The following is a 19,862-nucleotide window of genomic DNA, read 5'->3' as shown; positions in this document are numbered from 1 at the left end:
AGGAAAACAAACAAACAAGACAAAAAAACTATCTCTCTGGTCCCTCCATCCACCCACAATATTTTGCTGGTATATAAAGGGTAATTTGGAAAGTAATTTTTACCAGCCTAGGGTATTTGATGTTCAATGTAGTTGAATTTGCTTAATAACTATAAGACATTTATGCTAAATTACTATTAGAAGAATGCTTTAATAACAAGATCACTGGACCAGAGAGAAGAAGAATAGCCATCAAGCTCTAGGAAAAAAATTAAAGAAAATAAAAAAGCTAATAGATAAGTAAATACAGACAGAAAGAGTAAGTCAAATGTTATTAAAAGTTGAATATTGAGAGACTGTTTCCCTCTGTTGTCCTGCCACAGGGGATCATGTTTGATTAGCACAATGTCTCCCCTTTTCCCTTCTCTGCTAAAGGGGAAGGAGCTTTGCTGCCAGAAGGGATGTCATGAAGAACCAAGCAGTGAATAAGAGTGAGGAAGGAAGAAGGTAGCAATAAAAAACCTGAAGAACAGAAAGAGGGCTTTCGCCACATGGAATGAAGAAACAAAGATGGGGATCAAGGGGACCAATAACAAAGAATTAATTATCAGTATTAATTATTAACACTAATTGGTATTGAAGCAGAATTGGGTTCTTTTTAATAGCCATTGGAGGATATAAGCAAGACATTCGATTGCTGCTTCATTAATTTTGGCTATTGAGCTTGCTAGTGGAATCTGTGTAGACTTGGTGCCACAGATTCACTCAGACATGTTGGGATCCAGTGGCATTTGTTACAGTGTGTGCTGTGACTGTTTGGGTCATTGCTGTATCTCCCCTAGGCAGCTGTGAGAGATGGAAGTGAGTCAACACGATGTTATCATAGCCCTAGCTCTCAGCTTGAAGAGGTGTCTAATCTATGGTTCATGGAGGGCCACATGCCCACCCCCAGAATAGCAAAATTACTGCCCTTCACAAAATCAAAAACTTCCTTAAAATATGAGATTATTTTTGTACTGATGTGTGTGTGTGTGTGTGTGTGTGTGTGTGTGTGTGTGTGTGTGTGTGTGTAAAATTCAGAGTGTGAACTGCATACAAGACAATGTCATGTCAAACCGTTAGCCATGTCTATGAACTTAACACAAAAGAGGCTCCCATAAAAATGTTATCTCATAAGTAAAACCTTTCTATAAGGGCCTGGAAACTGCTTGATTTCTATTTATCCCTTCTGACTTTCATGGAGCGATCCATGTTATTGAATGAATCATGTGTAGTAGGGCACCTTCCGTTTTATTGACAGTTCACCCGCATCTTTGTAGAGCATGAAATTTTCTTTATGGTATCATTCCCAGCACTGGAAGTTTCCTCCAGAAAGCTCATAGTGAGCAGGCTGAGGGTTAATTCCAGGGCTCAAAACTTTTGTTCTTGCTATAAAATGTGAAATTTCTACCTTTGTTGGGGGAGGGGGGATATATGCTAAATAGATCAAAATTAGTCCCAACATACCATAACTCTCCAGATAAAACTACTTGATGCTCTTGTTTAAGAAAGAAAACAAAATGAAAACAAAATATTTCTAGTTCTGGAAAGTGAATTTGAAGATATAGGAAGAATTGGATCATTGGCTCTACAGTAAGAAAATAGGCCAGAGAGACCAACGTCTTCTTACAGGGAAGTTCTCTCTATCTCTGTCAAAGGTGTGAGCGTTCAATTGGGCATTGCAGCTCAGTGGTAAAGGCCATGCCTAGCACGTGTGAGGTCCCAGGTTCCATTCCCAGCTCCCAACATGCACACTGGTGACTACTCTTTTGACTTTTTTGTTATCCATTAACTCCCATATTACATCGACCATCAAACCATGATGGCTCTTTTATATCTCTTAGTCCTATCTAGTTCCCCCTTTTATCTCCCTAGTCCAAGCTGTTCCTGTCTTGAGAGGACCACTACAATAACCTCCAGGTGCTCCTCAGTTCCCTCTGTCCCCTCTACAGGACATCTCTAAGGTCCGTGTATGCAATATGGAAGTCTCCCCACTGTTAATGGGGATAACAAATGTGTGCTGTGACATAAACAACAAGAAAATATAAGTAGAGCAGAGATGGCAAACCATAGATGACAGAGGGACATGGAGAGAGGTCTGCCTGAGACCAAGCAGAAGGTCTCTGGCAGGTCAAGATCAGAAGCAAAATGAATTCAAATAAGCTTAGGTTTCCCCCTGCAATAGGGTGGACTTGGGGGCTGATAAGAATGTAATATATTGAGGAATGAACAATTGATGGTGTGGAAGAGGGTGGAGGTGATCATCTTGAGATTTTGAACATAGCATGTTGAAAAGAACTCACTTCTTTGAGATTGTATGTAAAAATGAATTCATCTGTGATGGGTCTTCTGTGAAGCAAGAAGAATCTATGGTAGGCTTTTGAGTGTGGGTTTGTGTCTTGAGCAGCCTCTGATGCCTTCAGCCAGCAGGGTTCCACAAGAACCTGGTCCCACTTTCCCAAACCCCTATGGCCGGTAATTTCAATCCTTGGTTTATCTCCTAGTGAAGTCTCAAGGTTTTGATCATAGTTGGCTATTATACCATAAGGACTGCTCAAGTGACACCTTCAGTAACTTGGACTTTTTGCCAGAAATCCCAAAATGACACTTTAAAGGGACAAGAATGGGTCCTCTACAAGAGCAGCCAGTACTCTTAAGTACTAAGCCATCTCTCAAGCCACTAACACTTATGGTTTTGAATCATTGCTTCTAAATTGGATTTCAACATTTATAAAGTGAAACATCATCAACTCCAATGCTGGAGAAAAGAAATCTAGCAAGTTCTAAAGTGACCAAAGGATGTGAAGACCATACATTCTGGTGAGGGCAAATTGTCTGGAGCAACTCTGGACACATGTTCACTTCAGATGCAGCATGTGTTTGCTGGTGGCTGTATCCAGCCACTGCCTCCCCCTCCCTCCCTTCTTCCCTCCCTCCCTCCCTTCTTCCCTCCCTCCCTCCTTTTCTCGATCATGGATAAATTCTTTCTGTCTCTCTCTGTCTATGTGTGTGTCTCTCTCTGTCTCTCGTTCTCTCTGCCTGTCAGCTTAACCCCAAGGAATTGTGCCAGATTTAAATACAGCATCGCCTTTGTGAACATTCAGCGACCGTGAGTTTGTGAGTTTGTCAGAGTCTCTGCATGAAGGCACCTCAGCTGATTGGCTCCTTAGCATCTAACACACCAAACCCATGCTAGGTGCCCAGAATATGCTGTGAATTGGAGTTGCTGTGCCCCACAAAGTCACTGTGGGCATCTGTGCACTCCACTCACACAGTCTCTCTGCTCTTGGGTGCCCTTCATCTTACTTCAAGCTCAGTCATCACACTGTCAGCCATTCTGCCTCGGCTGCTCACTCTTTCTGCCTCAGCTCAACTCCTACTTTCTCTAGAAGACTTTTCCAGAAAGTCCTTAGATTATGTCAGACCTCATGATGTTATACTTTCAAAGCATTCTTGACTCGGACTTCAATATCCTCGTTATATGTTATGTGTGTTGTGGGTTTATGTCAATGTTTCTATTGTAAGCTCCAAGAGTGTGAACAATACAAGTGTTCTTACTAATGGATCCACTACTCCTCATCAAGGGTCATAGGAATGCCAAATGCTTGAGGTTTAAAGGAGCAAATGAATGAATGAATGAGTGAATGAATGAATGAATGAATGATGTCAAGAGGTAGGCCTTACGGAGTTCTAAGCCAATTCATAGGGTAGTTATCTGTTTTTATTCTGTGGAGCTCTGGCATATGTCTGCCTCTTGCAGTTTAAGCATCATAGACATGGATGACATGGAAGCAGGTTGTCTTGTCTGACACCACATTCATCCTGAACCTTTTGTTCAGTGTTTATCCTCTGCAACTGATACAGAATTGAAAAAAAAAAATAGGGGATGGCCAAGCTGATCAGGTCAGATTCTCCGTTGAAGACAGGACAGCAGCTTCTGTACGTACTGGCTTATATGGGGTAGTCTTTCATGACCTTACCTTGGGCTGTATTTCAGGGTAGTGCAGTAGCAGTGCCTCCCACAAGTGAATGTGCTGGTGGTTATGTGACACCCTCTTAGGTCTGGCCATGGAGTTTCTGTTGGTGGAGGCATTTTGTAAGCATCATTAACTTCATCGTGTCCAGTCATTGCAAAATTAGTGAAGACATGGAAAGTACAATGGAAAGATGTATCCTTAAATGACCCGGTCCCAGATGTGTGTATATCTTCTGTGGACCTATGAAGTTTGCACAACGACTGAGTGCCTGTAACTTTCGATTCCAGACAGATGTGGTTTTGTCAACCAGGAAAAAAAAAACCTATTATCCACACAAAGTTAAAATATAAAAATATATATAGGTTCTCTAGTCACACGTCTCATCAGCAAGCCAGGGCACATAATTAATTGGCCAGGAGGCACACTGGGATTAATTAGCAGTTGCATAGGAAGAGTTTAGCTCAGCCTTCCAGTGCAGAGGATGGTGTTCTAGAATGACCAGTTCGTGGATTCCCAATTCAGCCCCTATCATGGGGGGAATCTCACTGTTCACTGACAATAGGACTGGGGGCTCTTGCCACCAATGTGGGCCAGCACGTGCACACCTGGCTCATGCCAGCAGAGGGCAGCAGTACGCTGTGCGTGTTCAATTTGCATTCCAAATTAGCAGATCCCTGTGGGACCTACAAAGAAAGGAAGTGGGTGCCCCAGGCCTAGGCTAATTCTCTCTGGGTGTTAACACTGGCCCGAATAATAGCAAACCCGGGCCTTTTGCAGTCCATTGAGTGTTGCTCTTCTCTTCTGCCATAGAGAAATGAATACACCACTAGGAACTGCCATCACAGACAGGAAGTAACTTTAATTAAATATTGTGAAAGTTGAAAAGTTTTTTACAGCTTGAATTTTTGAAAAAAAAGGGAGAAGAAAAAAAAAGAAAGAAAAGAAAGAAAGAAAGAGAATGAAATATAACAATCTCTACAGTAGTTGGGTGCTCTAACAATTGGATTGTACAGTGTGTGTCTATTGAAAACGTTTGAAAAGAAGGTGAAAGATTTGCAGAATGAGTTCATGGAGCTGCATCCTACATTGTGAGGCTGGGCATGGCGTGGACATATCCAGTCATCCAGAGGCAGGGCTCTTCCCCCAAAACGGAAATCTGAATTGAATTCTCTACTCCATCTTCTTTTAAAAAGCCATATTCTGTATTTAGGGGGCTATCTCTTAAAGGGACTTGAAAACAAGATTTTGTGTAGAAGAAAGTGGTTCCTAAAACCACACTACTTCTCCATCGGTTAATCAAACAGAAGCAACAAAACACACTCGATACACATTTTCTTTTTAAAGGCTCTTTGGGCTTTCCAGTAAAGTTCTCATCACGGCACGTGGCTAACAGATTGGTAGCGTCTTTTGTCAGGGTCTGAGCCGGACACCTCACCGGCTCACTGCTCGTTCCTTTGCAGACAGTTGTCTGGCTCACCAGACAAAATATGGCTTTAGACCTTAGACATCTTGAGGCCAGCGCTTACCACAAGAATTCAGACGACCTTTCTGAGTACGGAGAAGCAATGCTAAACCTTGCTTATATTTTTTCCAGTTTCTTTTTATTATTATTATTATCATCAGTTGTCATTATTATTATTTCTCACCATGAAAAATCAGCTTTCCTCCCTCCCCTCCCCTACCAACCCCCCCAACTTCCCTCCCCTGCCCTCCCCAACCCATAAAAATCCGCACTCTGACAGTCTAGTGAAAACCGTTGAAATCCATACGGGCATGCACAGTCGCAGCATTGTTAATGTTCACTTGCTCTACTAGAAAAAGTAACATTGTCTTAAAGTAACAAAACAGTTCTTTTGTGCTTTTCGATTTCTCTCTTTTTTTTTCTTCTTTTTCTTTTTTTTTTTTTCTTAGAATGTTAGTGATGGCTGACAGTTGGGGGGGTGCACAGTACAATGTACAGGTGAAATGGATATGATTTGCATTGTTAAGGCATCCAATCTGCTGGTTTATATTTATGTGAAAGACAGAGAATATACAAGCAGACTTAAGAAAGAAAGTATGTTCATTGATCTCTATGAAGTTTCTCCCCCAAATTTAATGCACAAAATGCGTCACTCCAAAGGGAGAGATTCCATGCATATTACTAGAGTAAAACAGCGTTTTTGTATGCTTCCAAAGCAAAGGGTACATTATTTTTAAATCTACAGAACTAAATACTACAAGAATAATATGCTACTATTTTTTGCCATATATTGGAAAAAACTTCTTAACTTACAAATAATACAAAAATAGACAATGGCTTTTGGGTGGAAATAAAAAAAATGAAGCATGGTTTAAAACAATACTAAAAATCCCTATAAATGAATTGTTTAAAAATCACATTGAAACAGCTAATACAACCATAAGTGACCTAACTATACTTGCGCACTGTTCACAAAGCCAACACACACACAAAATAAACTGGGGGTGGGGGATGGGAGGAAGGAGAGAAAAGCAATGTACAAATTCCAAAGATAAATACATTATTTATATGGATATTTTACAAAATCCCCATTAAAACAAACAAACAGAAAGCCTTTGAATTAACTTTGCAAGTATGTGCAAGCTAAAGGTAGTGCGCTTTTTATTTCTTTGCAAAATATGCAGTAAAATTCTTTGCGTGTGTGAGATCGAAAATCTTAAGACATTAAAATGTATAAATAAAACAACTTTGGCAAAAAAAAAATCACAAAAGAAATCTACAGTATTTATAACTACATACAGAAACAGAAGGTCAAAGGTCAGCAGGAACACGCCCCCTCAGAGCCTTGCTGGCTGAATCTTTGCTATGGATTCTTTAAGAACACTTCCCAGTTGAAAGCAAAATTTCCCATAGAAAGCTGAGTTTGAAGCCTCAACCTTTTCCCTTCCTCTCTCCCAGTTTCCTTTCACACTGAACTCCAAAGCACTTTACCTGTTGACTGAATTTAGAACTTTCCAACCTTGCGGAGTCTTGCGGGTACAGACCCCTGTGTGATTTGGGACCTTGCGGAGCCTTGCGGGTATAGACCCGTGTGATTTGGGAGCCTGGAACAGCATACCTACTTGCCTTTGTCGGTTTGCTTTATTTGGGTTTTGAGCCCAGATCTAGAGTTAATATTTAGGATTCCAGCTTGAGTAAGCTTGGATCTCTTGACGGTGGAGTGCGAGCGAGATTTTGGCTTGGTAAACTGGAGGGCATATATGGAATTCTGTGCCTGGACCCTGTCCCGTGAAGTCTTGAAGGAGATTCTCGCTCGGAACATGTGTTGCTCCACTCTCAGAGGCCGCTGGCTTCGGGAGAAGTTGACATTAATAAAAGAATAAGATCAGGTTTAAAGATGCATGTTTTTTTGTTTTGTTTTGTTTTGTTTTTTGTTTGTTTTTAAATAATCTGTCTAGAGGCACTGGCTTTTCGAGTACAAGGGCAAACGTGATCATGTATGTCGCTTGGTAACTTTCCAGGCTACATTTATTTACACAGTTACTTAAGACAACCATACAAAAGAGAGAACGAAGCTTGCACTGCTAAGGGGTGGCGTGTTAAGTTAGATATTGAAAATGCACTGTCTGAGCTAACTACCACTGATAAGCTTTAAGGCGCAGAAGCCGACCCTTAGTTCGCTAAAAAATCTAACTGGCATTCCTATTCTGTCCATACGAGCTCTTTTTTTAAATTTATTTTCCCTGTTTTTCTTTTTTTTTTTTTTCTCCTTTTTGGATTTTTTTTTAAATATCACCACTTCATTCTCCCCTTCCATAGCTTTAAAAACATCATAAATTAAAACATGGAGTCTTGTTTATAGTGGCCCTTGTGTGTAGCTTAATGGTTTATAAAAGACAAATGGTTGCAGAGTTAAGCTTAAGGGAAAAAAAAGAAAAGAAAGAAAGAAAAAGAAAATGTGGGTTTGCTTTTTATCAATACAGAATAAATATATCCCCCAGATACTCGGGGGGTACAACTTTAACCAACACCCTGCTCTGGCAGACCCCCTTTCCAATTTCAGTATTTGCAAGGTCGGTGATTTTGTTTAAAAATCTGCAGTTATTGTGTGATTCCTCTTAAAAAGGCCTGAGTTAAAAGTTCCACTCTGGGACTCATGTCAGATAACTTTCGTAGCAGAATCCAACCTCTTCATTAATAAAATTCTTCAAGGCAATTCTTTCACATGGGAGGGACAATCATGCCAGATATCGCTACGAAGAGAAAAGACAGAAGTCAATGGCTTTGCATCCAAACATTTCACAAGGGAGGGGAGACACAATAATTAAAAACAAAAAAAAACCCAATCCACACATGACATTGGTAATTGAATATTAACCAGATGCCCTTGCATCTTTCGGGGAATGAATTGTGTCATAAAATATACATGTACCTTATTAAAAATTTTATACATGTATATGTGTCTCTAACAGGGTATCCTAAACATTTCTCTAAATCTGACTTCAATTTTAAGACATAGCTGGAGAGTTGCATAGTTAGAATACCACTGGGAAAGTTGCAGCCTCAGACTTTGCAAAATAGTGAGAATTTTCAATTTGTCATTTTTGCCTCCACCCCCCCCAATCACATACGAAATATAAAATAAAGGAATGGCCCGCTGTAACTGCCAACAATTTCTGCGAACAGTCTCTCCTTATGTTCTGTATTAGCATGAAAATTAAGCAACAGAGCAACCATCTGAGGGAGGGCCTTCCCTTTAGCCCTAGCTGGAAAAGGACGCCAGCCACAGCACCACAACAGGCTTTGTTCACAGGGAAAGCTGAGTCCTGGTTGGAAGAGAGCCTGTTTGCCGGACACTGTAGAATGCCTCTCTACTCCCAGGATTTCTAGAACAACCTGAGCATGGCTACTAGAGAAAACATGTAGCCTATGAAGGGAAGACCTGTTTTAAGTCAACCCTATTTTTATTTTAGAGTTTGGAGTTAGGAGCTGCACTTCGGAAATTCTGCCTCACGCCTGCCCACTTCAGAGTGCATTCCCCTGAGATGCCTAATTGTCTGCCTGACCCTCAGCCTCCATGGCTGGAACATGAAGTGAACTGCAGCACTCAGGAGTTAGTAAACGTTTAAATAGAAGCAGAGCGCCTGGGTCTAACCCCCTAGCCCAGGCAGGGTCTAACCCCAAGGCAGATTACCTCTGCCTGAGTAATTCTGCTTCTTGGATCTAGCTGAAAGCACTGTTAAACTTCTCTGCTCTGTGTTTGCCCCTACATCAAATAGACACCATTCCAATAGGGCACATTTAACATAAAGAGTATGAAAAATAGGGGTTTGCTGTAGGAAAGACGGTGTGGTAACTTGAAAATATACCAAGCCAAGAGAGATGCCTGTGTAAAACCAATGACATAGCTTTCTTTGGTTACCAATGATAACACGGAAAGAAAAAGAAAAAAGAAAAAAAAAAGAAGAAAGCCTTTTCTTTCTTTCCTTTTTATTGACAAATCTAAACTTAAGTGAATATTCTCATTAGTGATTAATGCCTGCACTAATCACTAACGAGGAAATTGGACCTCTTTCCCTTCCTTTGTCTAAACCATCTTGTGTGGAAAATGTACCTTAAAAATAAAGGAACCCCATTGGCACAGATGGACAGAAGGAGACCAGGCCATGTACCCCCCACATTACTCTGGCTTCCCTACCCCAACCCCTGACATTTTAGATTCAATTAAAAGAAAAACCCAAAAGTATTTTGCCAAACACTTTTTCCGTTAATTTTTAAACCCATCTGTATTCGCAAGGAAATTCAATCCACATGTTTCTGATTCATTTACACGTAAATCATCCAAAAGTTGTTTTGCAAGAGCCCCTTTGCAGTCCAAAAGCTCCTGGAGTCCTTTCCTAAACCCTCATAAGCCTTTCTTTCTTAGAAACAGGAAGTCATCTTTTGCCAAATGCAGCCTGACTTAAGCCCCCCACCCCCGCCACCCAAGACTTGGGATCAGTTGGAAAAGCAGTCCCCTTAAGAGCTGAGAGAGCCCTAGATTTCACTGAACTTGGGGGCGGGGGATGGGGGGCTTAGTATTTAAACCCTGGGCCTTAACTTGAGAGTTCCAGATGCTGCAGCCTCTTGTACAAGGATTGGCAGCTGGGGGGAGGGGAGTCCCTCAGTGTGCTGGCTCAGTGTCACTTTGGGTCTCTAAGCATGTGCCGGGTGGATCCTCTACTCAAATAATAGGTAGCAGGAAGTAAAGCCTAAATAGCAGGAAAGTGAAGCTTGTAGCCAATGAAGCTAGTCTCTCCTTTCTAATAAACAAACAAACAAATATATAAATAAAGGTAAATAAAAAAATACTATGTTGCTGGTGGAAGGGCAGTCTCTGTCCTGTCCAGGAGAGCACAGGGAGTGTCCATATGATATAAATTAAAGCAGAAAGTTGACAAGCCTGCTGTTTTAGCCCATGTATTCTTAGATGTGTCCATTGTAACCTAGATGGACACTTACCCTCTGGGCCCTAGGGAAACATCCTATGAGGATCGCATGAATTAAAAAAAAATTAAAATAGTGTTTTGTTACTCAAATAATTTCTTAGGTTGATTAGATTAAGCATCTTCATAGGTTTTCATTAAAGTTCCCCGCCAAATTCACTGGTGTGCTGGTACCCTTCTTTGTTTGGTAGTTATAAATCCCATAGCCTTGAGAGACTCAGCTGGCACTTGAGTGAGCAGTGTCCTGGACAGGAATGGGGCATGCCTTCTGCAAAGGGCTTGTACCATCCCCTGGGATGGTGGCTCAACGAGGTTTCTGAATTCTTTGAAGAGAATTTAGAGTTGTAGAAGTTTTCAAACATAATTTCCCTGGCTTATAAATGTTTGCAAATAGGTGGTGTTAGTATCAAATATACTTAAGGGGCACTATGGGATGAGCATGGCTGGTCCCCACTCTGTCAACAGCTCACAGAACATAAGTCTAACACAAGATCTATTACCCTTTAAGCAAGGCCCACAGTTACTTATTTACATGTTTTTGTAAAGGGTTACTGCACCCTACACTTTTCTTACACAACAAAATGCTAGCCATTTGTGGCCTGAGTCTAGGCACCTCAAAGGAGGCCCTCCCAATAAAGAAACCTCAGTGCATGACTACATGACAATCCTGGGTCTAGAAGCTGTTTTCCTATCTGTGCTGCAATCTGAAAATTAATTATGTGGGTGAGAGGGATGGGTATCGGAGGCTTGGAATGTCCCAAAACTGCTGCTGGAATGCTGACTTGCTTAAGTAGAGCCGGGGCTGATTCCCATGAGACATCACATTCCCAAGGCTGCGTTCCAAGACATCATCACAAGACCACAGTGGCCCTGCCATGGTCCCCAGTGCTGGGTGACCATGTTTTCTGAAGGGAACCCCAAAAATTCACATGCTGAAAGGCAATTTAATCCATATCCAAGGTTCCCCATTTTGATAAGAACTAAGACATTGGTTGAAAGCTTTGCAGAGTTGGGAGAAACTAAGGATGTAGTCTTCCCCCACACTATGGGTATCATGGGCTCATCAGGTGTGGAGTGAGGCAAGACCTCTAAACTGAATGTGGAGGGGGAAGGGAGGGGAGAGGGAGAGTGGGAGGGAAATGGAAAGGGAGCGGGAGTGGAGGGGGAGAGGGAGATGAGGGGGGAACAGTTCTGTAACAGTTGATACTCAGGTACATAATATTTAGGGTCAAGAGGAGCCTGAATGTTAACAAGGTATAAGAAGGGGGATTGCTCTGACAACTACTTCACAAAATCTCCCTGATCTTCTTTTCTATCTTAGTGGACATTTTTGGTGCCGGGTGATGGTTCTGTCCCGACTCCGAAGTCTTCATGTAGGACTCAGGATCTCGGGGACAACTATTTTAGAAGGAAAAAGACATTGCTTTCCATGGACAAGAGCTGAATAAAGCTGGTGACTCAATCCTTTGGGCTAGAAAGTCAGACTTACTTAGGAGTCCATGGTTAAGACTTATCAATGACTTCATCGTGATAAGAATGGGTGGACCTTTTCTACATGACTATCAATCAATCCAGAGTTTAACACATGGCATTAATTGGGCTTAGTACATGGGAAAAAGCTCTGCAGGCAAATGCCTTTAGCAAGCAAGATGGACAGTTGGTTCTGCACATCCTCGAACTCAGCATCTGCGCGTTCGCCAATCACAGATCAGCAATGTGAGGAAGGACCTTATGTGAAGCAGAATGAGGTGGACTCAGAAAGGCAGGAACCACGATCCTCACTTATACAGGCTACAAAGCTTGTACAGGCTACAAAGCAGATCTCCCAGAAGCAGAGACTAGGATGCTGTCGCCATAGCAGGGAAGTGGGACAGAGAGGAATGGCAAAAGATGGCCAATGGGTACAGTGGACAGGCGAATAGAAGGACAGGAGTCCCCCTGACAGCCACCAACCAAATATTTCAAAATTGCTAATAGAGAGCTCACTTCCCATATAAAGAAATGCTAAATTTTCCAGGTAACAGTTAAAGTAACACATTGCTTATAGACACAATCTTGGTCTAGGTGCTTCTCAGCTTAAAACAATGCTCTCCCTGGCCTGGAGTACCTAGTTACTTTTCATTGGAAAAACAGTTGAAAGGCAGCTAGCCTGTGAAATAGGCTGATTCTGCTTCATGTTACTTTTCTCTATAGTCCATGGCTGGGAGTCAGCCTCGCTTGGGTAGATCTGTCTTACTAACTCGGGTACTGTGTCTTCCCACATATAGGGAAGTTGCTTTCAAAGTTGTTAGACCTTGTTCCTCTACATGGATATAGCCCCGTGGCTCAGATCTAATATGGCAAAGCATGCTGGAGGTTGAAGAGCTGAGGGAACGCTTGGGGTTCCTCTATCTGCTAAGTGAGTGACTATGGACAAGCCATCTCAGCTCCCTATCTCCATGTCCTCATCTATAAAATGGATGAAATAAGCAGCCACCTAACAGAGCACTAGGGAAGGATCCTTGTGTCAGGGCATAAGCCAAGCTGGGAGCAAGCATTTCCATGCTGCTGGCGTGACTCTCCATTCTCACACCACACCCAGTCATGGTGCAGATCTCCTGCTGACAAAAGGGTGATGAAGGAGCAGGCTTTAAAAAAATGAAGGACGTTCAATTAACAGTGATAGTTGGAGGTAAATAGGCCTTTAAACAATATAAACAGTCCAAATGTATGGCATCTAGTCTTGTTTACATGGACAATTTGCATGTCCAACTCTTCCTTAGGCACTTGTCCTTTCTGAATGAATGGTTGAAGTTCTAAACTGGGTGAGTTAAAGTGAAATGTCCTACTACAGGCTGGACAGGCATTGGAAGCATGGGACAATGCTGAGATCCTCAGCCCATCTCCAGAGATCCAGAGCCCATCAAAGTCTCTTCAGTGGGAAAAGAAGAGGGCCAAAAACAGAAATATGAGGCGAGAAATGTCTGAAAGGCCAATGTCAGAAGGTTGCATTATCCAGTGGACAGTCTAAGATCTGTGCAAGAGATCTCTGAACAAAACCAGTGTAGATGGCAACACTATGGCTGAGTCTGCTTGTCCTGCTGGAGAGATCGCAGAGAGGGTGAGAAGGTTCCAGGGTGGCCCTTTATGAATGTAGGCCGGAGGGAGAGACCAGAGTAATAGCTTAAGGAAAGTGGTCTTGGTTAATTGAACTTTCCTTTCACCGTTCACTTTTCCAATGGTGTCACGTCTTCAAAGTGTGGCATTTGGCACGTGACAGCATTGGGAGAACCAAAGAGCATGGAGTTATAGGAGAGTCCAGCAATAATGTCCCCTCAGTGACACAAACCCCTAAATGGTAAAGGCAGGGTCATTGCATCACGATGTGCATGGGCTATACCCCATGCCTTCCAAGTCCAACATCCCTCTGCTGGTTATCACAACCCTCCCTTGCATCTTGCTCCTGATATCAACTCTAAATGTATTGGCTAGTTTTGTGTCTACTTGACATAGGGTGGAATAATCCTAGAAGAGATAACCTCAATTGAGAAACTGCTTCCAAAATATTGGTCTGCCGGCAAGCTTGGAGGGCAATTTCTTAATTAATTATTGACAGAGGAGGGCCTAGCTTATTGTGGTTTCTGCAATCCCTGGGCTGATAGTCCTGGGTTCTGTAAGAAAGCAGGTTGAATGAGCCATGGTGAGTAAGCCAGTTCGCAGGACTCTTCCATGGCCTCTGAATCAGCTCCTGCCTCTAGGTTCCTGCCCTGTTTGAGTTCCTGTCCTCACTTTTTTTTTTATGATGACTTCTTAGTGACATGGAAGTATAAGCTGAATAAACCCTTTCCTCCCCAAGCTGCTTTGGTCATGGTGTTTCAATATAGCAATGGTAACCCCAACTAAGGAACTAACCAAAGTTGATATTGTCAGCTTAAGAATTATAACTTTACCCCCCCTCATATATACCATCATTACTTCACTATATATGAGAGTTTAGTTATTCTAGCTGGGTGAACAATGGGGGGGGGCATTTATTTTTAGCTGATAGATTTCCTAGTCTGTCTACCTGGCCTGAGATGTAACAGTTTTATAGTAAAATATTTCCCACCTTTCCTTAAGATGATAGACTGGTATGTATATGTCTCTTTTTTTTCTGATTATTTTATTGGTTATTTTATTTATTCACATTTCAAATGTTATTCCCCTTCTCAGTTTCCCCTCCACAAGCCCCCTATCCCCTCCTTCCTCCACCTGCCTTTATGAGGGTGCTCCCCCACCCACCCACCCACTCTTGCCTCATCGCCCTAGCAATTCCCGATCCTGGGTCATCGAACCTCTATAGGACCAAGAGGCTCCCCTCCCAACGATACCAGATAAGGCCATCCTCTACTGTATATCCAGCTGGAGCCATGAGTTCCCCAATGTGTATTCTTTGTGGCAAGTTATTCTAAGCCCTGACTTTGCTATGCCAAGCAATCTGCCCACAGGTTCTGAGGAATGTTCTAAAAAGTTCTGCCAGAGGTAGAGAGGTACAATGATGTAGTTGCTCTGTTTCTGGGGTTGTAGGTTCAATCATGACTCCAATGTGTTCTCACTAGGTCCCTTAAGAGACCTAAGCTTGACTGTACCCTTCTATACATTGAGGGTCTAACTGAGCTCTGAAGGTCTTGGGAGAACCAGTGTGTGCTTACTTCAGCAGAGAGTAACCAGAATGTAATGTGTGTCTATATGTTAAATGGAGAGTACGCTTCCACAGAGAAATAAAGCTGAGAAATCTCAGGTGTGTCACTGCCTTTCTGACCATCCTCTGGTCTCCACAGTTGCCCTCTACGTGTGATGTGCTGGTCATGGAAGTCAGGCTCTGTAGTGAGTGGCACAGGGCAGGGACTAGGGGCAGAATCCTGTGGCTTTCATTCACCTCCACCTCCACTGTCTGCCTGATGTCTGTGACCTGTATTTACCCTCTCTAAGCTCGATCACCAGGTACTGTACTGATCTAATGGCCCCCATACGTCATCAGGACATTGTGGGGATTAAATACATAAAGCCTGCCCTGTGCTTAGCAGAGCGCCTGGCATACTGTTTGGTGCTCAATAGATGGTGGTTAGCTGGGCGTGGTGACGCACGCCTTTAGTCCCAGCACTTGAGAGGCAGAGGCAGGTGGATTTCTGAGTTCGAGGCCAGCCTGATCTACAAAGTGAGTTCCAAGACAGCCAGGGCTATTCAGAGAAACCCTGTCTCGAAAAACAAACAAACAATAACAACAACAAGAAAGAAAGAAAGAAGAAAGAAAGAAAGAAAGAAAGAAAGAAAGAAAGAAAGAAAGAAAGAAAGAAAGAAAGAAAGAAAGAAAGAAAGAAAGAAAATAGATGGTAGTTGATGATTTTATTGCTCTTATTTCCCTGCAAGCTGTCTTGGGAATCTGGCATAACATTCTTGGAAAGTGTTAGGTCCGAGAAAGAGATGAAATTTTGGCCTGATTTTGATGCCAATGACTGTCGCACACCAGATGGGAGGAGTCAAGCAATATTGCAAACTCTCCCCACCTCGAGTTTTCTCATCTTTACAGGTAGAGACGGTGAGCATCCGTGTCATCATTGTGCTGGGGGTGGGGGTAGGGGGGACACATGAGGTCCCAGAAGCCGATACCATTCATAGAGCTAAGCACATAGAAAGAATGTGAGGAAAAAGTTGGCACGTTTTTAAAGTTGGGTTTTTCTTTTCCTCCCTCAATGAATGAAAAAGGTTAGCGCCCAAAACATGATGGTCCTGACACTTCCCATGCTTCATGGTGGAAAGGAGACCGTACAGCTTTAATATGAACTGGAATATTTCAGTGGTTCTCAAGAGATCTTTGATATTTGTTATACTGGTCCCTTAACCTTGGGCTCTGAATGGACTGCAGCTGTCCCTTCCCTGACACATCTTTACACAGCCTCATCCTGACACAAGCTACAAGAAGAGAGGGCTGAGTGACCTACTTCAGGGGAAGGCCTGTCCCAGGAGAGACTCTGCCATGAAGAACAGGATAGTATCTATAAAACACAGGTCAGATAGAGGCAACAACAAAGAATGGGAAGGAACAAAAGAGAAATGGTGGCTTAGCAAATGCCTATAGTGTTCTCCAGCAAGGCCTGCGCTGGAGCAGAGTTCCTGGAGAAGGAAGGAGGATGCTACAGACACCAAGGAGACGTGAACAGGGCGGGTGGCTGAGACTGGAAACTACTAACACAAAAGCAAAGAGGAGTCAGGGCAGAGAGAAGCCAGTAGACCAAGGGGCTAACCCCCATCCCCACACCCCACTCACAGCAACAGTGAGACACCTGCTTGGACCTCTGGGACTTACCTTGCAGGCTGTTCCCGTTGGTGCTGGTGCAGGTGGGAGGTGGGGACGTCTGGGGTCTGACAACTGGTGCGAAAGCACTCTTCTGTTTCACTGCTGAGACCATGTTGGCTGGTGAGAAGGAGAAGATGCCGGAGGAGCTGCTGCAGTTGGAGGGGAGGCTTGTAGATGAGGCCATGGTGGGGCTGGATGGCACAACTGAGGGTTACAATGAGAGGAGAGAGTTACATCCAGAGACAAGGAGGCTTGCAAGAGATCTAGCTACTCTACTGTTGACCATTCTTGGGCAAGGCTCTCCCTAAACTCTCAGGATCCCACGACCCCTAATTTCATCACTCAGTACTTAGCATGTACTACCTTCAAGTTAGTAGCCTTCATGATTATACTGTGGGCTTATTGCACACCCAGTAATGTGCTAGTCACCAGTGTCACAGAGGGTTTCCAGGGATGCAGCGGTGATCTTTTTCATTCAGTACCTTAGATCCCAACACATGGAGCATGTTGTGGAAATAAACACAGAGCCTCCATCCTTTGATTTTTTTTTCATGCAAGAAGACAAAAGCCTAATCCTATCTTATCAGGGATAACACAGCACAGGAGGGATGAGGGTACCTGCAGCCACCTCTGGAGAGGCAGAAGTGACATCGAGAGGGGAGGACTTTATAACGAGCTGTCAAGGAAAGTCTTCTACCTCTGGCTTAGATAAGGTGTTAACATAGCATGTGAGGACAGAGAGGGGACAGGGAGAGGCTAGTTTGAGTGGATGTGATCACCAAGGAAGGAATGGGACTTGTAAAGAAAAGGGGGAAATCGAAGGCAAAGCCAGCACCGTAACTTTAGGCTTGGGCAGTTGGCAGTGTGTGTGCATAAGCCCTCTTTCTCTCCAAGAGGTTATAGGGTATGGATATGGCTGGGCCTGGATGCTCTACCACACAGACTCCAGTAGGTAGAAGGTCAGGTAGACAAGAAAACCACCACGTGCATCATGGGTGGAAAACACATAACTAAGTCCAAGTTCCAAATTCTCTATTTTCACTTCTCATGGAGCCTTCTACCAATGTTTGTGAGGTGAGCAGGGAGCTCTGATGTGTCTGGCAGTAGAGGGGACTCAGATAATCAATGCCGAGAAGACTTCCGCCATCCTGGCTACTTCAGAAGACAGTATCAAGGCTTTCATATGCACCGTTCTTTTGCCTCTATGTCCTGGATACTCCTGGGAACTATATTGTTTATGTCACTTAATAAACCTCACATATTTCTTTGGGGTGCACAGGATTCTTCACATCTTTCCATCTTTCAGTTGACAGAAGAACATAAGGCCAAGGACTTATAACATTTTTTTAAAACACGTAAGCAAATTGGAAGTGAAGACACAATTGAGAAAGTAGGCAAAGTGAATACCATGTATACATCCGACTCTATCTACTGCATCCCCTGTGAAGGAATCATTCGCAGAGGAAAAAGGCCACCAGGTCTGAAGAGCAGTTTGGGCCTGGCTGGTGCTTGGTCTCTTAGCTTTGGAAAGTTGGTGATCTGGGAACCAAATCAGTCATGGGCAGGGATAGCCATTAGGGGGGAAATGACTCTTTATCATCAGGCCAAGTCAGCATGGGTCCAAATGGGCACAGATCTTACTGGAGGAGAATGGAGAGGCCTCATCCACACCTCAGAGTTCTCCCCAACGTTTGCTAGACAGTACTTTTTTTCTTTTAATGAGACCAGCATTTTTATCCATCTCTTAGGATTTGTAAATGCAAGAATGCGCTCAATAATAACACCCATTTAAATTGCAAAATTCCTGCACTGGAGGTTTGATTTTTAAATATTCTTAGACTTGAAATCCTGCTGGCTCACCAAGGAAGGCAATTAATCTCGTTGGCAAATGTGATCATTATGTGTATTTAGAGGTGGGGAGTTTGGGGGGGGGCAGTTAACAAGAAAGGGGTAAAATATAGAGGAGCATTGCCATTTGTTACGACATTATTAGTTACCAGCAGCCACACCACAAAATGTGTTCAGCCATTGAATGTCTTATTTTATTTTTTTTATTTTGTCGGAATTTTTCAACATGAGTGGTTTATGAATAATTAAATGTTACAGAGGCAAATATTCAAATCATCCGGGCTCTGTGTTTATTGTTTTATTTGCATTTATGCAGATAAAACCATCCCATCTGAGGGCCTATTTGGGAATTTAATACTGTATTTGTGAGCGCTGAGGAAATCAATTAATGGAAATTAAATGTTCAAAGTTTCTCAGCCTGACAGATGTGATGTCAGGCAGAAGTCACTGGGTGTCCTCACAGGCTTGGGAAGGTGACCAACTCCACCCCCTAAATTGAATTGCTACCATATAGCAATTAGCTTATTGATTTAATTAAGAATGCCACCTTTTAATTTTCAGGTCATGATTGGAACATTTTCTGATTGAGTAGCTGGGAGAACACTGAGGGACAGATCTTCACTAAATCAAAACCTAAAGTGAAACCAACCCCAGTGTTGGCTGGTAAAGTGACTTGGTACATGCAGACTAGCTGGCAATTTTTAAATGTTCTACACATGGCAAATACGGTAGAAATCAAAACAGAGTACATCCTGAGCTGAGAATTCCCTCAGATATAACTCAGGGCCAGGATGAGCTGCCCACCTTCCAGTTGTTAGCCACAAATTACACTCAATGAAGAGCCAGCACTGTTTTCTATACTTTGAGCTAAGACTCATGAATATTCTTTCATTTGGCAACACACTCTTGTTCCTTTACAAATGTCTCTGCATTCTAACCACATTTTCTGCATCGAAAGAACTCTCCACAAAGTTCCACATGAACTTGCCCATCTATGGAAAGGTCCTCAGGGGGAGAGCAAGAGGTTGTGGGGAAAGAGCCTGTGACATTTTATAGTGAGAAATGCCAGTTTGGGGAGGATCTTTAGATGTATGCATTTATATATAAAGATGCCAGTTTGCTGCATTCTTTAGATACAGTGGCAGTGTTGTGCCCAAACAAACAAATCCTTTAAGCTAAACTGCCTTGAGGTATGAATAGGGCACCTAGAAATATTTATATTTTCTCTCTCTCTCTCTCTCTCTCTCTCTCTCTCT

General features: G+C 42.8%; 1 protein-coding gene across 5 annotated transcripts in view; it reads right to left on the bottom strand.

Annotated features, from left to right (window-relative positions):
- Window positions 1–5,888: 5,888 nt before the first annotated feature.
- Ebf1 (EBF transcription factor 1) overlaps window positions 5,889–19,862 on the bottom strand; it is a 390,034-nt gene continuing 376,060 nt past the window's right edge. For all 5 annotated transcript variants that reach the window (XM_021175729.2, XM_021175730.2, XM_021175728.2 and 2 more), the window contains exons 15-16: window positions 16,768–16,962; window positions 5,889–8,210 (exon numbers count right to left, since the gene is read on the bottom strand). In XM_021175729.2, the coding sequence (XP_021031388.1) occupies window positions 8,179–8,210; window positions 16,768–16,962 (227 nt within the window). In that variant the 3' untranslated portion in view covers window positions 5,889–8,178. The remainder of the gene's footprint in view (window positions 8,211–16,767; window positions 16,963–19,862) is intronic.

Source organism: Mus caroli, chromosome 11 (genome assembly GCF_900094665.2).
Source record: "Mus caroli chromosome 11, CAROLI_EIJ_v1.1, whole genome shotgun sequence".
In the NCBI taxonomy this organism is placed as follows: domain Eukaryota; kingdom Metazoa; phylum Chordata; class Mammalia; order Rodentia; family Muridae; genus Mus; species Mus caroli.
Note: the sequence above shows the minus strand (reverse complement) of the source record. Positions and strands in the feature narration are given on the sequence as shown.